At 51.9% G+C, this 18558-nt stretch overlaps 2 protein-coding genes across 8 annotated transcripts in view; one reads left to right on the top strand and one right to left on the bottom strand.

Annotated features, from left to right (window-relative positions):
• Ccdc61 (coiled-coil domain containing 61) overlaps positions 1-11375 on the top strand; it is a 19599-nt gene extending 8224 nt beyond the window's left edge. For both annotated transcript variants that reach the window (XM_021219399.2, XM_029531660.1), the window contains 11 exons: positions 635-792; positions 2009-2164; positions 8076-8286; positions 8370-8452; positions 8867-9033; positions 9145-9220; positions 9653-9798; positions 9884-9962; positions 10141-10201; positions 10868-10940; positions 11082-11375. In XM_021219399.2, the coding sequence (XP_021075058.1) occupies positions 635-792; positions 2009-2164; positions 8076-8286; positions 8370-8452; positions 8867-9033; positions 9145-9220; positions 9653-9798; positions 9884-9962; positions 10141-10201; positions 10868-10940; positions 11082-11179 (1308 nt within the window). In that variant the 3' untranslated portion in view covers positions 11180-11375. The remainder of the gene's footprint in view (positions 1-634; positions 793-2008; positions 2165-8075; positions 8287-8369; positions 8453-8866; positions 9034-9144; positions 9221-9652; positions 9799-9883; positions 9963-10140; positions 10202-10867; positions 10941-11081) is intronic.
• A 443-nt stretch (positions 11376-11818) lies between these two features.
• The window catches only part of Pglyrp1 (peptidoglycan recognition protein 1), a 17881-nt gene continuing 11141 nt past the window's right edge, over positions 11819-18558 (bottom strand). For 5 of the 6 annotated variants that reach the window (XM_029532244.1, XM_029532246.1, XM_029532243.1 and 2 more), the window contains 3 exons: positions 16948-18333; positions 12857-12978; positions 11819-12085 (listed from right to left, as the gene is read on the bottom strand). In XM_029532244.1, the coding sequence (XP_029388104.1) occupies positions 11907-12085; positions 12857-12978; positions 16948-17195 (549 nt within the window). In that variant the 5' untranslated portion in view covers positions 17196-18333 and the 3' untranslated portion in view covers positions 11819-11906. Of the gene's footprint in view, positions 12086-12856; positions 12979-16947; positions 18341-18558 lie in introns of all 6 variants that reach the window. The other variant, XM_029532242.1, reaches the window with a different exon arrangement.

Genomic DNA, 18558 nt, shown 5'->3' with positions numbered 1-18558 from the left:
CTTCCTTCCTCTTTCTCTCTTTTTTTCTCTCTTTCCATCTTTCTATCTTGTCTTTTCTTTCCCTTTCCTTTCATTTATCTCATGTAGCCCAGGCTGACCTTAAACTTGGCTGAGGATGACCTTAAACTCCTGCTCCTCGTACCTGCACTTCCCAGTGCTGAGCAGACAGGCATGTGCTTCACCACCCAGGCTTTGGCTGACTTTCTGCTAGGGGCCGTCCCTCACTAGTGCTTTGGCTGACTTTCTGCTAAGGGGCCGTCCCTCACTAGTGCTTTGGCTGACTTTCTGCTAAGGGGCCGTCCCTCACTAGTGCTTTGGCCTTGTTAGTGTGGCAGTGCACAGCAGGGAGGGCATGTGTTGTTTTTCTTAGGAAAATGGTCTGGCCTCATGGCCCTGCGCATGTCTGATAGCTCTACAGACTCTGAGACTCTGGTGTGAGGTGCTTTGGTACTTAGGTTTTCTCCAGCATATTCTTCCAATCATGTCTTCGTGCCTGTCAAGGGTCTGTCATGCCCACCAGCCTCCTTGTCAGGAGCTCAGGCACCCTGTGACCTGGCACAGTGTCTGGGAGGGTGGGTGTGGGCCCATGGTGGCTGTGAATGTCCTTGACATCTCCCCTCCCCCTCTCCCACAGAGCAGTGAGTCTGTCACCCTGGACCTGCTCACCTACACAGACCTGGAGTCTCTGCGCAGCCGCAAGCTGGGAGGCCGCCCGGGTACCTTGGCCCCCAGGTCGGCCCAGCTCAACTCCAAACGCTACCTCATCCTCATCTATTCTGTGGAGTTTGACAGGTGGGCACAGGGGCAGGCTCAGGGCCCAGGCTGGTGGCAGGGTTGGGAGGAGCCCCAGTGCCAGGAGGCTGGAATGATTTTACTTCACTTGCAGAGTCTGTGGGCTTTGTGTCATTTTACTGTTGTGACTGGCTGTAGGTGACAGAACGGTCAGTACCTGTTTCCTTACTTTAGCAGTTGAACATGCCTCGTACATGGTAGGCAAGTGCTCTGCCCATGAGCTACATCCTCAAGTGCTTTGAGCATCATTTACCACACAGCTAGTCGTCCAAATTGTAGCTCAGATTCCTGTTAGGGACGTGAGAGCTTTCTGTTTTCTTCTTTGTGTATTTGAAGAAGAAGGGACAGGGCTGTATAAGTCGTCGGCAGGTTTCTCACGGTTGGCATAGAGCTGGTCATGTTCTGGGAACTGAAGCCCAGGCCTCTGTAAGCAGCCAGTGTTCCTGACTGCTCCCGTCAATCTGGCCCTCCACCTTTATTTTTAAATAGAGCGTCTTGCTATGCAGCCCAGCCTGGCCTCAAATTCATGGCAGTTCTCCTGCCTCAGTCTCCCGAGAGCTGATATTATAGGATGGAGGAGTCACACCGAGCCAGTAATGGCTCTTGAGTAGCTGGGTAGCAGGGTCTGTGTGTCCTGGTGCCCGAGCTAGTGACCGGGAAGTTGGCAATCCCATAGGACCCGCATGGTGGGGCCCCACCTGCAGGCATCCTGCCATTGCTGCGGCTCAGGGCTGACTTAGCTCAGGCCAACCACTGTCTTCCTGGGAGAGGCTAGGTTGGGTTGTGCTTGAAGATAGCTCTTCCTGTAGAGATCATGTGACAGTGCCTACCCTGCAGGCATGACAGGACAGTCAGACAGCACTGTCCAGCTAGATGGCCTCAGAATTCTGGAGGCAAAAGCTCAGAGGCACCAGGGTTTGAATGACTTGGCACAATGGTCTGTGGGACAAAGAACCTAAAATCAGTCACTTCCCAGCACTCAGGAGGAAGAGGCATGTAGATATCTTGAGTTCGAGGCCAGTCTGGTTTACATAGAGAGTTCTAGGACAGCCAGAGCTACACAGAGAGACCCTGTCTCAAGAATCCAAACAAGTAAAACCTTCAAAACACAAGCTTGTGGGGACTGCCAGTGCTGTGCTCTTTGGCTCGGACACCTGTGCTCTTGGGTGGGTGGATCTTTTCTCTGAGATGTCACGGTTCTGATCCCCTCTCTCAGGATTCACTACCCGCTGCCCCTCCCGTACCAGGGCAAGCCTGACCCCGTGGTCCTGCAGGGCATCATCCGCTCACTGAAGGAGGAGTTGGGTCGCCTTCGAGGGCTGAATGGCGGCCAGGATGCTCGGGAGACGGAGATCTGGCACCTGAGGGAGCAGTGAGTCTGGGGTGTGTGTGGTGGATGGGGATGTGGTATGGGACAGGCACTACCCATCATCTGTTTCCTTGGGAACACTGGCCCTCTTCCTTCTGAGCTCTGCCTTTCTCTGCCTTTTGTTGGGTGCTGGGGATTGAGCAGTGATTGACAACCCTGGCTCTTCTTCCTGGGACTCTAGGCCAGTGAGGGAGATGCACAGATGAAGAGTCAGCATATGGAGGGCTTGGAGGGGGGGCTCCCAGAGAGAGGTTCAGAAGCAGAAGCAACATCAGCAAAGGTGATGTAAGGCAGGCTGGAAGAGTGGCCTGAATAGCCTACATGCTGACCTCTTGTGTCGCCTGGGTTACCTAGACCAGTGGGAATGGATGTTAACAATTACCACATGAACATGTTATTGGATGGGATGAGGTGAGGAAGAGGCAGGAAGGGAGCCGGACCAGGACCCGCTAGGTCTTGAGTGGATTAGGTGAAGGAGTTAGGATGCGTGTAAGAGTGTGTAGGTTGCCAGAGCAGCATATGCAGACCCTCGAGGCAGGTCGGACTGTGGTGGGAGCAGGAAGAGATGGGCGGCCCCTGGCATTCTTGCTGACTCCTGCTGTGTTCTGTCATCTATAGGCAAGGGTTTGGTCTCCACCTGGAAATGGCCAATTCTTTAAGGAGGACTAGTGACATTAAAAAAATTAAGTATGTTCATTGTGTATCATGTGCATGGTGAGTGCATGTATGTTTTTGGGTACACATACCATGGCATGTGTGTGGAGGCAGATTTCTCCTATATTTACATGGAGTCAGATTCGGGTTTCCAGGCAAGCATCATGGACCGGCAAGCACACTGAGCCATCTTTTTGATCCCCCTTTTTCTTTCTTTTGAGACAAGGTCTTAGATACTCAGGACTGGCCTCAAGCTCTCTGTAGTAAGGGTGGCTTTGAACTCCTGATCAGCCTGGTTTATGTGGTACTGGGGATCGAACCTAGAGCATCATGTATGTTGTCTAACCAAGTCACGTTTCAGTCCCCATGGTATCCCTTGTAAGATTTATTTTATTATGTATTTGTGTCTGTGTGAGGGTTTGTGCACATGTGTGGATCCATGGAATTCAGAAAGTGGTTACCCTCTCAGCAGACGGTCCCTATGAGACAGACATTGCTGTCACCACCAGGTTCCAGTTCAGAGATGTGAGGGGACTTTTCAGGGCACACATCAAATTATATGGTCAGGGTATGTCTTGGATGCAGCCAGAATTTTGGCACTGTTGGCACGTAGGTGCTAGTGCAGACTGAATGCCGAATGCTGCCAGAGAGGAATGGCCTTCCCTTGAGGGTGGGGATATGTCGCTGCCGTCTCCAACCAGCAGAAAAGAAGTGACGTCCTTCTCAAAGCAGTTTATTCAGGAACATAACTATGTGCACTAAAACGATCCCCCCATCTTCTCTGATCTCTCTTGGTCTTCCCCTTTTATACCCTCTAGTCCACTCCCCATTACCCCATTCCATGTAGGCCCAGTTCATTGGCTCAGGACTACATTTGTCACGTCCTCTGATCTTTCATTGTGGTGCATCTGTGCAGTGCAGTTTAACGGATGTGGATCTCTTGAGGGATATGAGGATGTCAGTTGTTAGCCGTTAGACTTGGCAGCAGTCCCAAACCGGCTCCTCACAGGGATATACAGGGTCGCGGGTCCCAGGGGTGCTGCTGATCAGGGGTGAGGTGGAGGAAGGACACAGTGGGAGGCTGCACCTCATCCCCCACTAGGCCGTACCTGTATGCGCCTCCCAAATCGGCCACAAGGTTCAGGCCTCTACCCATCCCCGGTACAGGAGAGGGCACCTTGAAATCCCTGAGTTGGTGGTGTCTCCCCAGTCCTGTCCTGACCCTGCTGGCCCCTCTTTCTCTTGGAGCCCAAGGCTTGCAACACAGACCAGGCTTTCCCGACCTGTTGACCCTCCTCCCTCTGCTCTGAGGACATGAGTTACCACCTCCCCACAAGAAGCTATCAGGAGGAAGTGGCCCTGACAGAAGGCAGAAAGGCCACACTGACAGAGGCCCGCTCTACAGAGGCTGGCGGAGAGTGGGGATTACTGATGTGCCTTGCTCACTGTGTGCTCAGTGTGTGTGTGTGTGTGTGTATACATGTATACATACCTATTTTAAAAACAAAACAAAACTATGTGTTTGCTAGCTAGGCAAGGCTTTCCCTGACTGCCCCCCAACCCCCCGTTCTGAGATTATAGGTGCCCACTGTGTTTTGCTCTTGTCTTGTTCCTCTCTTTCCATCCTTGTGTGAGACAGGGTTTCTCTGTGTAGCCCTGGCTGGTCTAGAACTCACTCTGTAGACCAGGCTGGCCTCAAACTAAGAGACTCACCTGTCTGCCTCCCAAGTGCTGCAAACAAAGGCGTGCGCCACCACATTTTGTCAGTTCTTGAGACTGTTGGTTAGCCTGATGTCTATTAGGGGATGGTCTAAGTCCATGATTCTCTCAGCTCTCGTTGGCTGGAGTAAAGCGCACGCCCCGCCCCTGAGGTGTGTTCCCCAGGCGTCATCAGTGCTGAGTCTTTCTTTTTGCTCATCTCTGACAGAACATAGAGGTGGCTCCCATTCTCTACAGACTGGTAGCTTAAAACATTGGAGTAGTTTGCTGGGTACAGTGGCACACACCTTCAATTCTAATACGGTGGATGCAGGCGATGGTTCTCTGTGAGTTCTGGTCTACAGAGAGCGTTCCAGGACAGCAGGGCTGCACAGAGGAAACCCTGTCTCGAAAACCAAAGTAAAACAAAACAACAGCAACAACAAAAACGAAGACACATTGGATGGGGTCAGCGGGATGGCTCACCCAGTAAAGGTGCTTGCCACTAAGCCTGCTGCTTTGAATTCAGTCTCTGGGACCCATGTGGTAGAAGGGGAGAACCAATTCCCTACTTGTTGCCCTCTGTTCCACATGAATGCTATGACACGCAGTTGTGTCTTGTGCATACACACAAATAAAGAAATGCAAAAAGCCAAATGAAAACCCACTGCAAGTGTATTCTGTCTCCCTCTGGAGGCTGGTGTCTGAAATGGTGCTCACTGGCTGCAAGGCAGGGGTCAGTGGGGCCGTCCTCCCATGGGCCCTTGGGAGAGTCCCTTTCTTGCCTCTCCAACACCTGGCAGCTGCATCTGTGCTTTGGCTTATGTCCTTGGCTTATGTCACTTGGGTCTGAGCCTCTGAGGTCACATTCCCCTCCCTCTTCTGTATCTAATCTCAGGTTGTGATCTGCCCTGATAATTCAGGAGAGTCCTTTCATCTTACCCACTGTTCAGAGCAGATCTGTAAAAGTCACTTTTGCCAAATAGTGGAATGCTCACAGGTCCAGGAGAAGGCCATGGATATCTTTGGGCATGTTGGGAGGAGTGGGAAACAGTATTCTACTCATAGTTGTGACCTGATACATTCATTGCAGTGGATTTTGATTTCATGTTAGTGTTGTCTTTGGCCAGGTAGGCCTGTTCATGTTGGGTTCTATATCCCTTTGGAAGGACCCCAGGAGTTTTTTGTTTTTTAAGTTTCAGACATAGGATCCAGATACTGTGCATTCTAGGCGAGTGTTCTACCACTGATCTAGCCCTTCACTGGAGGATTCTAGGCAGGGGCTCTACCTCTGAGCCACACCCCCAGCCCCTCACTGGAGGATTCTAGGCAGGGGCTCTACCTCTGAGCCACACCCCCAGCCCCTCACTGGAGGATTCTAGGCAGGGGTTCTACCACTGAGCCACGCCCCCAGCCCCTCACTGGGGGATTCTAGGCAGGGGCTCCACCACTGAGCCACNAGCCACGCCCCCAGCCCCTCACTGGGGGATTCTAGGCAGGGGCTCCACCACTGAGCCACGCCCCCAGCCCCTCACTGGGGGATTCTAGGCAGGGGATCCACCACTGAGCCACACCCCCAGTGTCTCATTCGGGGTTACTAGGTAGGTAGTCTACCACTATTTTTCCAAAATGTTTTATTTATTTTATCAGGAGGTAATGCATGATTTTTTTTTTTTTTTTTTTTGGTATTTTTCGAGACAGTGTTTCTCTGTGTAGCTCTGGCTGTCCTGGAACTCACTCTGTAGACCAGGCTGGCCTCAAACTCAGAAATCCTCCTGCCTCTGCCTCCCGAGTGCTGGGATTAAAGGCGTGCGCCACCACTGCCCCGCTTTTTTTGTTTTGTTTTGGACATGATCTGTTGTTGCATTTAGATTTTTTTTTTTTAGTGGAAAGAACCAGAAGACAAGTATAGTTTTAGAAAAAGAATATACTGTCTGTTCTTACTTTTTTCTTGATTTTACACCCAGTTTTCTCAGATGCAGAAAAATCATAGTTTCCAAAGAGTAACAATTTTTTTTTTCAACTCAAGACAGGGTTTCTCTGGAATTCACTCTGTAGACCAGGCTGGCCTCGAACTCAGAAATCTGCCTGCCTCTGCCTCCCAAGTGCTGGGATTAAAGGCATGCGCCACCACGCCCGGTGAGTAACACTTTTTTAATGATTATTTTTATCTACTGTGCGTTGGTGCTTTGCCTGCATGCCTGTCTGTTTGAAGGTGTCAGATCCCATGGAGTAACAAGACAGATGTGAGCTGCCATGCTGGGGTTTGAACCTGGGTCCTCTGGAAGAGCAGCCAAGGCTGTTAGTTGTTGAGTCATCTCTCAGTAACAATTCCTTCCTTCCTTCCTTCCTTCCTTCCTTCCTTCCTTCCTTCCTTCCTTCCTCCTCCTCCTCCTCCTCCTCCTCCTTAAGATTTATTTATTTATGAGTACACTGTAGCTGTCTTCAGACACACCAGAAGAGGGCATCAGATCCCATTACAGACGGTTGCGAGCCACCATGTGGTTGCTGGGAATTGAACTCAGGACCTCTGGAAGAACAGTCAGTGCTCTTACCCTCTGAGCCAGCTCTCCAGCCCGCATTACTTTCTTTATCCTGAACAATACCAATGCCATCACTAGTGAGACTTTGGAATAAAGGTTAGATTTCTTTGCAGCCCTGAGTCTGTGTATCCCACTTGCTAAAACCCTGTATTCTAGTCACATCAGAATTCTGCAGGGTTACTCTTTCTTGGATGTATATTTGTTTCTTGGAGCCTGTTGATTGTCCCCTTCCTCCGGCCCTGGTTCCCGAGGCAGGAGGATTGCTTGAACTCAGAAATTCAAGATCAGCCTGGTCAATTTAACCAGAGCGTACACCAATTATTTTCATAGTTCCAGAGTCAAGGCTGGAGCTAGGGGTGCATCCAGGGAGGCCCAGTTTCTCTACCTGTTCCTCCCCTCTCCGCATAGGCAGCTCCTTCTCTGTTTGAAAGTTTTTCATGTATGTTTTTAAAAATACGAACAAACTCTGATCCTTTTTAGGCCCTCCCATTTCTTTTTACAAAAGAGGACTTGTACATACATTCTACACTGTGTAAAATAGTGAAAATCAGCTCTCCTTTCTTTTCATGGAGGCAGTTCACTGTGGATCCGCAGGGAAATTCCAACTAGTTCTGTCTCTGGACACTTGGTTACCTTTGCTTCTTGCTATGTATAAGGGAAGGAAAGCCTTGTGTACGTGGCATTTTCTTAAGGATCTTTGAGCAGGGTAGTGACCTAAACAGTTTTGGCTGGCAAATAGAAAATCTTGCTGGGAAAAGCTTGGAGGTGGGAACAAGGTCAGTTGGGCTAGGCTTGCTGCAGGCATCTTTACCCAGGTCACCATGTCACTAGGGTAGATGTGCCAGTATGAGGATGGGTGAACGTGAAGTGGTTTCAGCATCTTTCTTGCTTCGGAGGGAGTTGACAGGAACAGACCCGGGGACTGCATTCCTCCTTCCTGGGGGCTCTTGGTGATTGCCATCTGTGGAGCAGCGAGCAGGGGCTCACAGAATCCTCAGTTTCTCTCCCCCACCTCGCAGGGTGACCCGCTTGGCGTCCGAGAAGCGGGAGCTGGAGGCACAGCTGGGTCGCTCCCGAGAGGAGGCTCTGGCGGGGCGGGCAGCACGCCAGGAGGCCGAGTCGCTGCGTGGGCTGGTGAGGGGCCTAGAGCTGGAGTTACGGCAGGAGCGTGGCCTCGGGGGTCGGGCTGCTGGCCGCCGCAGCCAGGATTGTCGCCGACTGGCTAAGGAGGTGAGGGGGCGGATGCGGGGAGGGGGCGCCGCAGTGGACGTCGGCCTTCTCTGGACCTCGGCGTTCCCTGTTTCTCTCCGCAGCTCGAGGAGGTGAAGGCATCGGAGCGCAGTCTGCGTGCAAGGCTCAAGACACTGAACAGCGAGCTGGCCTTGTACAGAAGGGGGTGAGAGGCGTGGCCTATGGGGTTGGGGGGGAAGGAGGAGTGGAGTGAGAAGATGGCTTTGGGAGGTGGGCGGGGCCTGCGGAGAATTTGGTCGGGCCTGGAGGTAGGTCGGAGGTGTAGGGTGGATCTCGGAGGTAAGAATCAGGGAGCTAATTGCTGACCTTGATTGGCATAGGGAGGGCTTCCAGGGAGCTGTGAGAGAAGGAGGACCTTGGGAAAAAGACTCTGTTAGGTGTTAGGGAAGTAGCAGGTTCTGGAAAAGGACTTGGAGAAGGTGGGCTATAGAAAGGTATCTGTGAGCTGGGTGGCAATATTTGGGGAGATAGAATGTGGGTCTCAGGGTACAGAGAAGGTGGCACCAGAGTTGGGGTGGGCTAGTGGATGGGAAGCTGACAGTGGACTCCGTGCTCCCAGGAGACGCACCTTGCTGCCTCCGGTTGCAGTCAGGGAGGACCGAGCTTCATCGTCTCGGGAGCGCTCCACATCCCGTGGTCGCGCGGTCACTCGCTCCTCATCGCGGGAGAGCAGCCGTGGGGCCCGGGGTCGTGGCCGGCCAGCACACCCCTCGCCCTCACCCACAGGTCTGTGACCGACCCGTCTTGCTGTGGGGGAGATGGAGTGGTCTAGGGATGACAGGTGCCGGCCGGGATGCCAGCCGGGATGCCAGCCAGCCTCCTCCCTACACTGTCTAGGTAGTCGTGCGCCCCGTTTTGACCCCACAGCCTTTGTGAAAGCCAAGGAGAAGAAGCAGAGAGAAATCAGGATGAAGTAAGTCAGCGCCAATTTCCCACCTCTGTTCTGTGCTCAGTCCTTACAGCACTTCGCACCTCTCACCAACCTGTAGCCAAGCCTTGTCGCCTCTTCTCTGGGCTCCTGCTATTCTCCCCGCTCCACTTCCTCCCCTCTGTTTTCCGTAACCTCTCTGTCACCTAACTCTGCTTTCCTGTGCTCCCATCTCCTCCCTTGGTCCCGCTTTCTTTCCTTGTCTCTGTTATCCCCGCACCCTGATTCAGCCCCCTCTTGTGGCTCTGCCCCTCCGGACCTCATTTTGCTCTCCTAACTCCTCAGGTGCATTGCTTGTTTTTCCCACCTTCACATATCTACGTCTCCAAGTGACCTCTGGCTGGCCACCGATTCTGGCTGTGGCTGGTTCCAATTCTCGCAGTAGTTGGTGCACATACCTAGTCTTTGGTTTTCTAGGCAGCAGCAGCAGCAGCGGAACCGAATGGGCAGTGGAGGAAGCGGAGACGGTCCGTCCGTCTCATGGTCCCAGCAGACTCGGCCCGCTGCTGCTGTGACGGGCCGAGGGGACGCAGTTAACCGCTCCCGGAACCGCAGCTCCTCAGGTAACCTGCCAGGAGAGGCAGTGTAGCTGCGGGCGGTGGGCGGGCCACGTGGTTCCTGCGCCTCACGCCCTTCGTCTCCCCCTAGTGGACAGTTTCCGCAGCCGCTGCTCGTCAGTCAGCTCCTGCAGCGAGCTGGAGGATCTCTCCCACTCAGTTTCCAGAAGGTAATGCTTGGACTCGGGGGGGGGGGGGGGGCACTTTGGAAAGGGTGCCTGGGGAGAGTGGAAGCAATCTTTTTTCAGGGAAATTAAGTGATGGAGGTTGGAGGTCTTAAAACCACAAAGTGGGTCAGGAGGAAGGTACCAGAGATGCTCTGTGGTCCTTGATTGCGTCTTTTTCTAGTCGCCGCTGCCGTGGCCGAGGGAAACCACCCAGTCCCACACCCTGGAGCGGGTCCAAGACGGTGAGGCTCATTCCCAGGCTGGGAGATGGGGAGGGTAGTAGTAAACCACGGAAGATCGACCGTCATCTATATTCTACGATTCTCTGTCCTGGGGATATACTAGGTTGTAGAGGGGACTCTAGAATTCTAGACCCTTGAAGCAGGGTGTTTGGGGGCCCTGGGCCTGGTAGGCAAAATCTTAGTGGCCACAGTATGTTGTTTTAAGTTTTGGACTGAGGATGCGGCTCAGTCGGTAGAATATCCCTCTAACTAAAGGTCCTGGGTTCCATATAAAGTGAGTATGGTGGTATTGCCAGGCTTGTCAAACCAGCACTCAGGAGTTGGAGGCAGGAGTTTTTGAAGTTTAAAATCAGCCTTAGCTACAGAGTGAGTTTGAGGCCCACCTGGGGTACATGAGATCTTGTATCAAAAGGAAAAAAGGAAAAATATTCTTGTCTCAATGATGCCAGACCCTCAAACCTGGCCCCTCCTTCTGTCATGACTGAGGGACCCTGGGCAGCCTCTCTGCCTGAGGTGTTTCTAGTTCGTTGCATGGCTTCTGTGTCAGAAGGAGGCTCTTGATATATGGTGACCTGTAGATCCTCAGATTCAGAGTTCTCTGTGGGACTTGGGGGGTAGGAGTGGAAGGGGGTTTCCTGACCCCTTTCTTGCCTCTCTTGTCACTAGAAGTCCACCACTCGAGAACGCAGTGATCACCAGAGACACTTGGCCAGTTCTGGAGGCTGGGTCTCCATCAAAGGTGAGCCCAGGGTGTCCCATATTTGTCCCTCCTGTCCTCTCCTTCTCTCATCCCAGAACCCTTTGGGGTGATAACAAGGGCAGTTTATTTTTCCTTGCTGCACTAGCCCTTCATGGTCCCCACCCCCACTTCTGTTTTCAGAGTACAGCTCCGACTTCCAGGGAGCTGACATGGCTGAAATAGACGCCCGCCTGAAGGCTTTGCAGGAATACATGAACCGGCTGGACACTCGGTCATGACCCTGGAGAGGTGGTATCCTGATTTCTCATTGTACCATCAGTGGGTCTGGTGTGGAGGCAGCGCCCTTCCCGTGTTCCACATCTCCAGGCGCTCCTGGAGTCTCAGTGTGCGAGGCCCTGACTCCTGCCTCTCCCAGCAGTTCATTCTAGGAGAAGAGGGTGTGTATTTTGTAAATAAATATGGTTGTTCTTGGGACCCCCTAGCCTGTGATTCAAGAGTAGGCCTGGAGTGGGCAGAAGTGAGGATGGGGTTGACAGTGCTAACTGTGACCTGGAGGCCCCAGGGCAGCAGTGAGCCCTGTGTCTCCAGAGGAGTCAGAACAGAGTTAGATGTGCCTGGCTGTATGGCAGGGGAGTGGAGTCTTGCAGCATGGCCCACCCACACTGTCTGGTTCTTTTGAGCTGCTGTGGGTGACATTGGGACCTGCCTGGTATTGATTTCTGGGCTCTCACCTGAGACCTCAAGTTCTAAGCTGTGATGTCAATTCTGAGCCAGACCCTGTGGGGTCTTAGTTCAGCATTGGACTGTTGGGTTTTCCTGCACCAGTGAGGATGGCGTGGTGTGAGCAGGAAGAGTGGCCTGAGATGTGTGGAGAGGTAACGAAGGTCACGTGGCTGAGCTTCACCGGAGGGAGCATGGTTGGTACCGAGTCTTTATTGGGTGACACTGGGAAGGAGCAGGTGGCAGGAGGGGTCAGGGTGGGGATTCCTCCAGGGTCTCAAGCTCTCACTCTCTGTAGTGTTCCCAGCGTTGGATGACCTCATAGAGTTGGTCGCCTGGAGAGAGAGTGCTTTGCACATCCCGGTGTCCTTTGACCTCATAGTTGGATCTCAGGAAGCCCTGAGATACCCCACATTCCAGAAGGTTTAGGGCAGCACGGAGGGCCCGCTTTGAGGGTACCCGGTCTGCAAGGGGAGGGACAAGATACAGAAAGTTAGATGGGCTTTTTTGAAGGGCAGAGAGATATGGGTAAACTGCCCTCTGTGTCAGTTTCCTCATCCATGAGGAGAAAATCAGGCATTGGGAGATAAATAGGGCTGTGGGAGATAAATAGTTAACTGTCAATAGCACAGTGGGACCCTTAGCAAGCATTGCCTGTTATGATTGTCACTTGGCCCTGGCCCTCCTCTGCTCTCAGGGCACTGGGTCTTGTCCACACAGTTAGCTGTCACCTATGAAACACGTCTTAGGTGCCTAAGGAATTAACTGATTGAGACAGGGTCTCTAGCCCAGGCTGGCCTGGAACTCTTGTGTAGCCCAAAGGGATCCCCTGGAATTGATCCCGTTATCAGCTGCCAGGGCCTGAGATCAAGGTTTGCACCATGTGATTTGAGCCCAGGGCCTTGTGCATGCTAGGCAGGTAATGCTATGAACTGAGCTACAGGTACGACCATGTTTTATTTTATTGAGACAGGGTCTTAAACTCACAGTCCTTTTGTTCCTACCTGAGGAGTGTTGGTATTATTCCTGTTTGCTTCTGTGCTTGGCTCCCCTCACCCCCAATTCATCTACTCCCAGCATATGGTCTAAATGACCCCATTATCCAAAGATAAAAATGAGGTACAGGACTTGAACTCTCTTACGAGAGAGATCACGAGCATATAGGTGGCAGAGCCTGTACACCCTTTACTCCCCACTCCCCACACCACCCCCAGTCCAGGACATTGAGTACTTACCCATGAAGTTGCCCATGAAGGTGATGCCAATAGACATGGGATTCCAGATGGGCCCTGTGTGGTCACCCTTGATGTTCCAGCCTCGGCCTTCATAGACATGACCATCCTCTCCAATAAGGAAGCTGTGAAGGAGGGGCAGAGCTTGATAAAGGTAGGGGGTGGTTTCAACATCCTTCACTCATCTTCTACAGTATTAAGGCAACCATACCCATTTATTGCACCTCTGCCAAGCATCTTTGTAGCAACTGGTGAACTGCCACACCCCAATTTACATAGCATCAGAGAGGTCCAAAGTCATACAGAAGTCATATCATTAACGATGCAACAAACCATTGCCTGTGGGTAAGGTTGGGGTTTATTGTTTCCTCCTGTCCCCCCATGCCTGTGAACTCACCCCACCCCACATCAAGCCCCAGAGGTTGGCTGCCTTCCCACAGGCTAAGTTGACAATTAGGGACCCAGACAGCCACTTACCTGCACAAAATCACAGGCTCAGATGGCTCTGGCCCTCAGAAGTGTGTCCTTGGGTCAGTGAGAAGGCTCATCCAGTAGAGGCCCTTTACTAAACTTGACAACTGAGTTCTATCTCTGGGGCCTGTCAAAAGCCAGCTAGGAAGGACTAAGGGTAGCAGGTGACTTTCCTGGAGGTGGCCCACCATTTTTTGCATGGCTTAAGATGGGTGAGCTCTGAGAGGCGAGGTCCTAAGAGACCTCATCTCAGGATTGCTTCCTGCAGCTGATACGCCTTTCCTGTCCCTAGTATATAGCCTAGGGATTCCTGGGCATTAGCCCACTCTATTGAGCAAATTTCCTGCAGATCAACATTAAGATGAATTTTTATGAATTAATGTTTAGATGAATTACTGATTTTATAGAATTCCTGATTTGATTCAAATAATTTTAGAAAGCGTTAGAAATGGTTTTAGTTGTTTTGCCAGAAAGATGTAATAAAATCAGAATCAAAACTAGAATGTGCCCCCTTCTCATAGAACAGTAAGTAAAGGCTGCATAATAGGGAATACAGTGAGCTCTCACACCAAGGAGAGAAACGGGCTTGGGACAGATCTGTTATCAAGGAAAAACATTTACTCTAGGTCAGGTCCAAGGATGAGGCCACAGGTGTGCACTGTGATAAAGCGAGGCCACATGTAACGGTTGCTTTGAACTTACAATGAGCTTATAGATGAAACACTGCTTTGAACTTAATATCAGCATCCTTCTGTAACTCCCCTTTTGTGTAACATTTTATTTAGGAGGTAAGTTTCTAAGAACTTTTGTCTATAAAAAGGTCAGAGAAAAGAAATAAAGTGTGGCTTGGGAGACTGCCCCATTCATCCATCCATCCATCCATCCATCCATCCATCCATCCATCCATCCATCCATCCATCCATCCATCTGTATGTGTGTGGCATTTGGAGCTCAGCCTCTTCCACAAAATGTATATATCTGTTGTCTATATGTGTAGGTATATATGAATGTATGTAAGCATGCATAAATTGATTGAGACAGGTGGTTGGGCCTGACCCCCCTCTCTCTGTCTCTGTCTCTGTCTCTGTCTCTGTCTCTGTCTCTCTCTGTGTATTTGCCTGTGTAAAGGGTTTTAATTCTTTTCCTTTCTTTTCTCTCTGGTTCACGAAGAATTAATGAGTCCCAAACCTCTTGCCTACCCGGCAAGAGGTCCTTGAGCCAGAGAGGAAAGAAGCCAGTGCTTATTAAAGTCCAAACAATAAGGTTATAAGGATCGTTTGTCTTTAGCCTTCATCCAATGCTGAGTCCCACCTAGTGCAGTTCCCCTAAGGTTGGGGCAGGCCCCCAGCAGGTACCAACATTCCAATAGGAGTGAACTGGCTGATTCCTGCAGGTTGTCCTCTGACCTCCACACAAACTTTGTGTCATGCATCTGCCTCTAGCCAAATAAACAAGTGTAAAAGAGTGAGTCTCCAAGGACGTTTGCTTTGGTCCAGCCTGCCTTGGCTCTTGGAGTCCTCAGGTGTGACTGTGGACTCAAGGTTCCAATCCTAGCATGGTAATAGATCTGTGGATTCCACTCATTAACCAAGTCTCAACTGAGAACTACTGCTAGGTGGGGCACCTTGGAGCTAGATGAGCAGCTTCAAGTTGGACAGTGGAGGAGTCAACCTCAGGTGCGGAGGAGTCCGAGGATGCTGGGACTTGGAATCTAAGCCCCTGTCTGCCACTTAGGAAGCCAGCTTACAGCTGTCTCACAGAAGACTGGATCAGGATGGGAACATGGGCACCCAGGGCCAGGCTTAGTAAGCCTGGTGTCCTGGCAAGCCGCGGGACACTTTGGTGTGTGTGAGGCGAGCCTGTCTTTAGCACAGGGAGACAGCAGATCCCCAGCAGGGAAACCATTGGCTGACTCCTGCATCCCTCTGCATTACAGTGTCCTAACTTTGATACCACCTGGCCTTGGGTGGAGGAGTCACTGTGTGACTTTACAGGGATGCTTGCAAACCTCAGCCACCATTGTAAGATGACGTCAGGAGCTTCATATAGGGGCTGGAGAGATGGCTCAGTGGTTAGGGTGCTCACTGCTCCTGCAGAGGACCCTGGTTTGATTCCCAGGACCCACATGGTGGCTCACAACGTGTAATTCAACTTCAAGGGGGATCCAGTGCCCTTTTCTGACCTCTAGGGCTCTTGCACACACATGCAGTACAGACATACGCACACCCACATGCACAAAGACACACACACACACACACACACACACACACACACACACACACACACACACGGGTATCTAGATAGAACGAACCCAAACCTTCATTTACAGGCAAGGAAAGTGAGGCTCAAAGCTGTGGCCCCAGTTCAGTCTTTCCTACCCCCGCCTCACGGGAAGGGGCTTTGATGGTGGAGCCTTAGAACGGCTAAAGCACCAGGTGGGGTGGCCTAGATGCCCTTTAGGCTTCTGAGCCTCAGGTGTTTGGCAGAGCAATGTTACGGAATGGGAACAGCATTTCCCAGTAAATTCTGCAGGCAGCTGGCTCTTAGCTTAGCCTTAGAAGTCATAGAGTGCAAATATTCCCTTTGGAAACAGGCCCAGGTATGACACCCCGGCCTGTGACACTGAAAAGCAGGTGTGACAGATGGCTGTGCTCCTCAGGGTCAATCTAAGCAGAACCCCTGGGTCGATCTATGCCTGTCCCCCTCAGAACCTTCTGTGGGTACTATTTGACCCCAGTCGTCACCATGACCTTTGTATCTGTGCCCCACCCTTCCGCCCCATCTTTGGCTGAAGGAACCTCCTAGCACTTGCCTCGGTGCTGGACACCCCAATCCCTAGCTTCCTTCTGCCTCTTCTAGAGCCACATCAAAGCCACAGGAAGCCTTCCCTTGCCTGGGATCTGGCATCTCTCACCCTTACTATTCTCCCGCCACCTCCGCCCACCCTTACTGGAGATGAGATCTTGCTGAGAAGCCCACAGCAATCCTCCTTACTCATCCTGCTTCGGGGATTACAGGCATCAGTACCGTGCCTGTGCGTGTGTGTGTGTGTGTGTGTGTGTGTGTGTGTGTGTGTGTACTTGCTAGGAAACGTCTTCACATGCTGAGCCATCCAGAAGTCCTTTCTCAGTGGGTTCTTGGTCCACCCCAAACACATCTTTTTCTGTCTTTATGCACACAGGGCTATAGTGATATGCTTCAAGCAATGTTCCCATCTAGAACTCTGGCACACAGGAGACATTAGCCCATAGCTTTGGGGCTCCTGCCATATGCTAGCCAGTTTCCTGGGTATTGGGTATTAGGGGCCATAATACCGTTGGCCGTTGCAGAAGAGGAAGCTGGGAAGCTGGGCCCTGAGCATCTGTTCCCCTGGCTCTGCCTTGCAATATGCCCACTGATGCCAGGACTTGGTGCAAGGCTCACTTAGCCTGGTGGTGTCCTGGCAAGGCCTAGGCCTTTAGGAAAGATACATATGAAAGTATAGCATGGGTCACCTTGTATGTGAAGCACAGCCTGTCCCCTCTTACATGGGAGAAAGCCTCAGCGACCAAAGGAGATAGCAGATCCAGCACCAGGAGGGCTGGAAGGTGTGGCCGACCTCCTTCAGCCCACTCCATACTCACTTGTAGGCTACATCGCACCAGCCCAGCTCGTTCTTGTGGTAATGCTGCACATTGCGGGCCTGCTGTTCACAGGAGTCTGGGTTGTTGCAGAAGCTGCCAGCTGTGTGTGAGATCACCACGTAGCGAACTGGGCCCTTCAGGCGGCTAGAGCACTCGGATGGCAGGGCCTTCCACTCACTGCGGGGCACGACGAAACTGCAGGAGGTTGCCAGGCCCAGGAGGGCAAGGAGAACACAGGCAAACAACATGCTGGACGTGCCGCACAGGACTGCGGGGCTGTGTAGGAGCCGGTCCTCGCCCAGTGCACTTTATCATCTGGGCAGGCCGAAGGGTGTGGGCGGAGGAAGGGCTTGCTTCACACCTGGACCAGACTCAGCTTCCTCCTTTAACCAGAGGTGGGACAGTGATGGCCTTTGCCGAGTGTCAGTCAGATAGGTGGGGAAGAGAGGCTCTCTCATCAGGAAGGGCACAAAGGACTGGGTCATTCAGTGGTTTTCTGGAATTTCCAAGGCTTAGATCTCAGTGGGGGGTTGTGTAACCTAACAGGAACTTGCATAGGTAAGGGCCCCAGGGCTTTGGCACAAACTTCCTTCTTGCAGGTGGGGCTAACAAAAGTTCCTTTTAAGAGTGTATTCCTGTATGAGTCTCTCTTGTAGCTTAGGATGACTTTGAACTCACTGTTTAGCCAAGGACGACCTACTGCTCCTGATCCTCTTATCTCCATACCCTAAGAACTGAAGTTACAAGTGTACCAGCCACTGCACATGGCTGCAGATCCCCTGGGTCCAAGTCTGAGGATGCTCAGCCCTACAGGGCAGGACCGGAGGCTAAGTATGTGGATGCCCATTGCACAGCTGAGGAAAATGCTTGGAGACTGGAAGTTGCTTCCCAAGGCGGCAGTGCTTCATTTCCAGTGTCAGAACCAGCCAGGCTGCCTGCATCCAAACTCCAGCCATTTTCTACTGTGTGAGCCCACACTAACGACTTAACCTCTTTATGTCCGTTTGTCTGACTGCAGTATGGAGTTGGTAACAAGGTTTCTGACCCCCAGAGTTGATCAGAATGAATTGGGTTTCAGCCCTTGGATGTCTGACACATTGTGTCACCTGTGTGTCACTACTACACCTTCAGGCCAGCTCCTGTTTGCATGGTGACCATAGCAGTTCTGCTCTGGAGAGAAGTGACTCTAGGTGCAGAGGGTCACATTCATTCAGGTCTTGCGGAGAGCTGTCCCTGGGCTTCTGTCCCACTCAGACTCCCATTCCCACGCCTCCCACATCACATGGGAATTCAGGGCAGACAGCCTTATTCTTTGCTTTCACTTTGAATGGATTCGGATGTTCCTCCCTTGGGGCCTCTCACATTCTCCAGGGATCTTCAGTAAATCTGTTTGCTCAAAAGTAAATAAATAAATAAAAAATAAATTATTTAGTTTTTGTTTTTCTTTTGGTCATGCTACAGATGGAACTCAGGGCCTGTGCTTGGAAGGTAAGCAATTTACCACCGAGCCACGCCTCCAGCCCCTCACTGGGGGATTCTAGGCAGGGGCTCTACCACTGAGCCACGCCCCCAGCCCCTCACTGGGGATTCTAGGCAGGGGCTCTACCACTG

The sequence above is a fragment of the Mus pahari genome, chromosome 19 (genome assembly GCF_900095145.1).
Source record: "Mus pahari chromosome 19, PAHARI_EIJ_v1.1, whole genome shotgun sequence".
NCBI lineage: Eukaryota > Metazoa > Chordata > Mammalia > Rodentia > Muridae > Mus > Mus pahari.
Note: the sequence above shows the minus strand (reverse complement) of the source record. Positions and strands in the feature narration are given on the sequence as shown.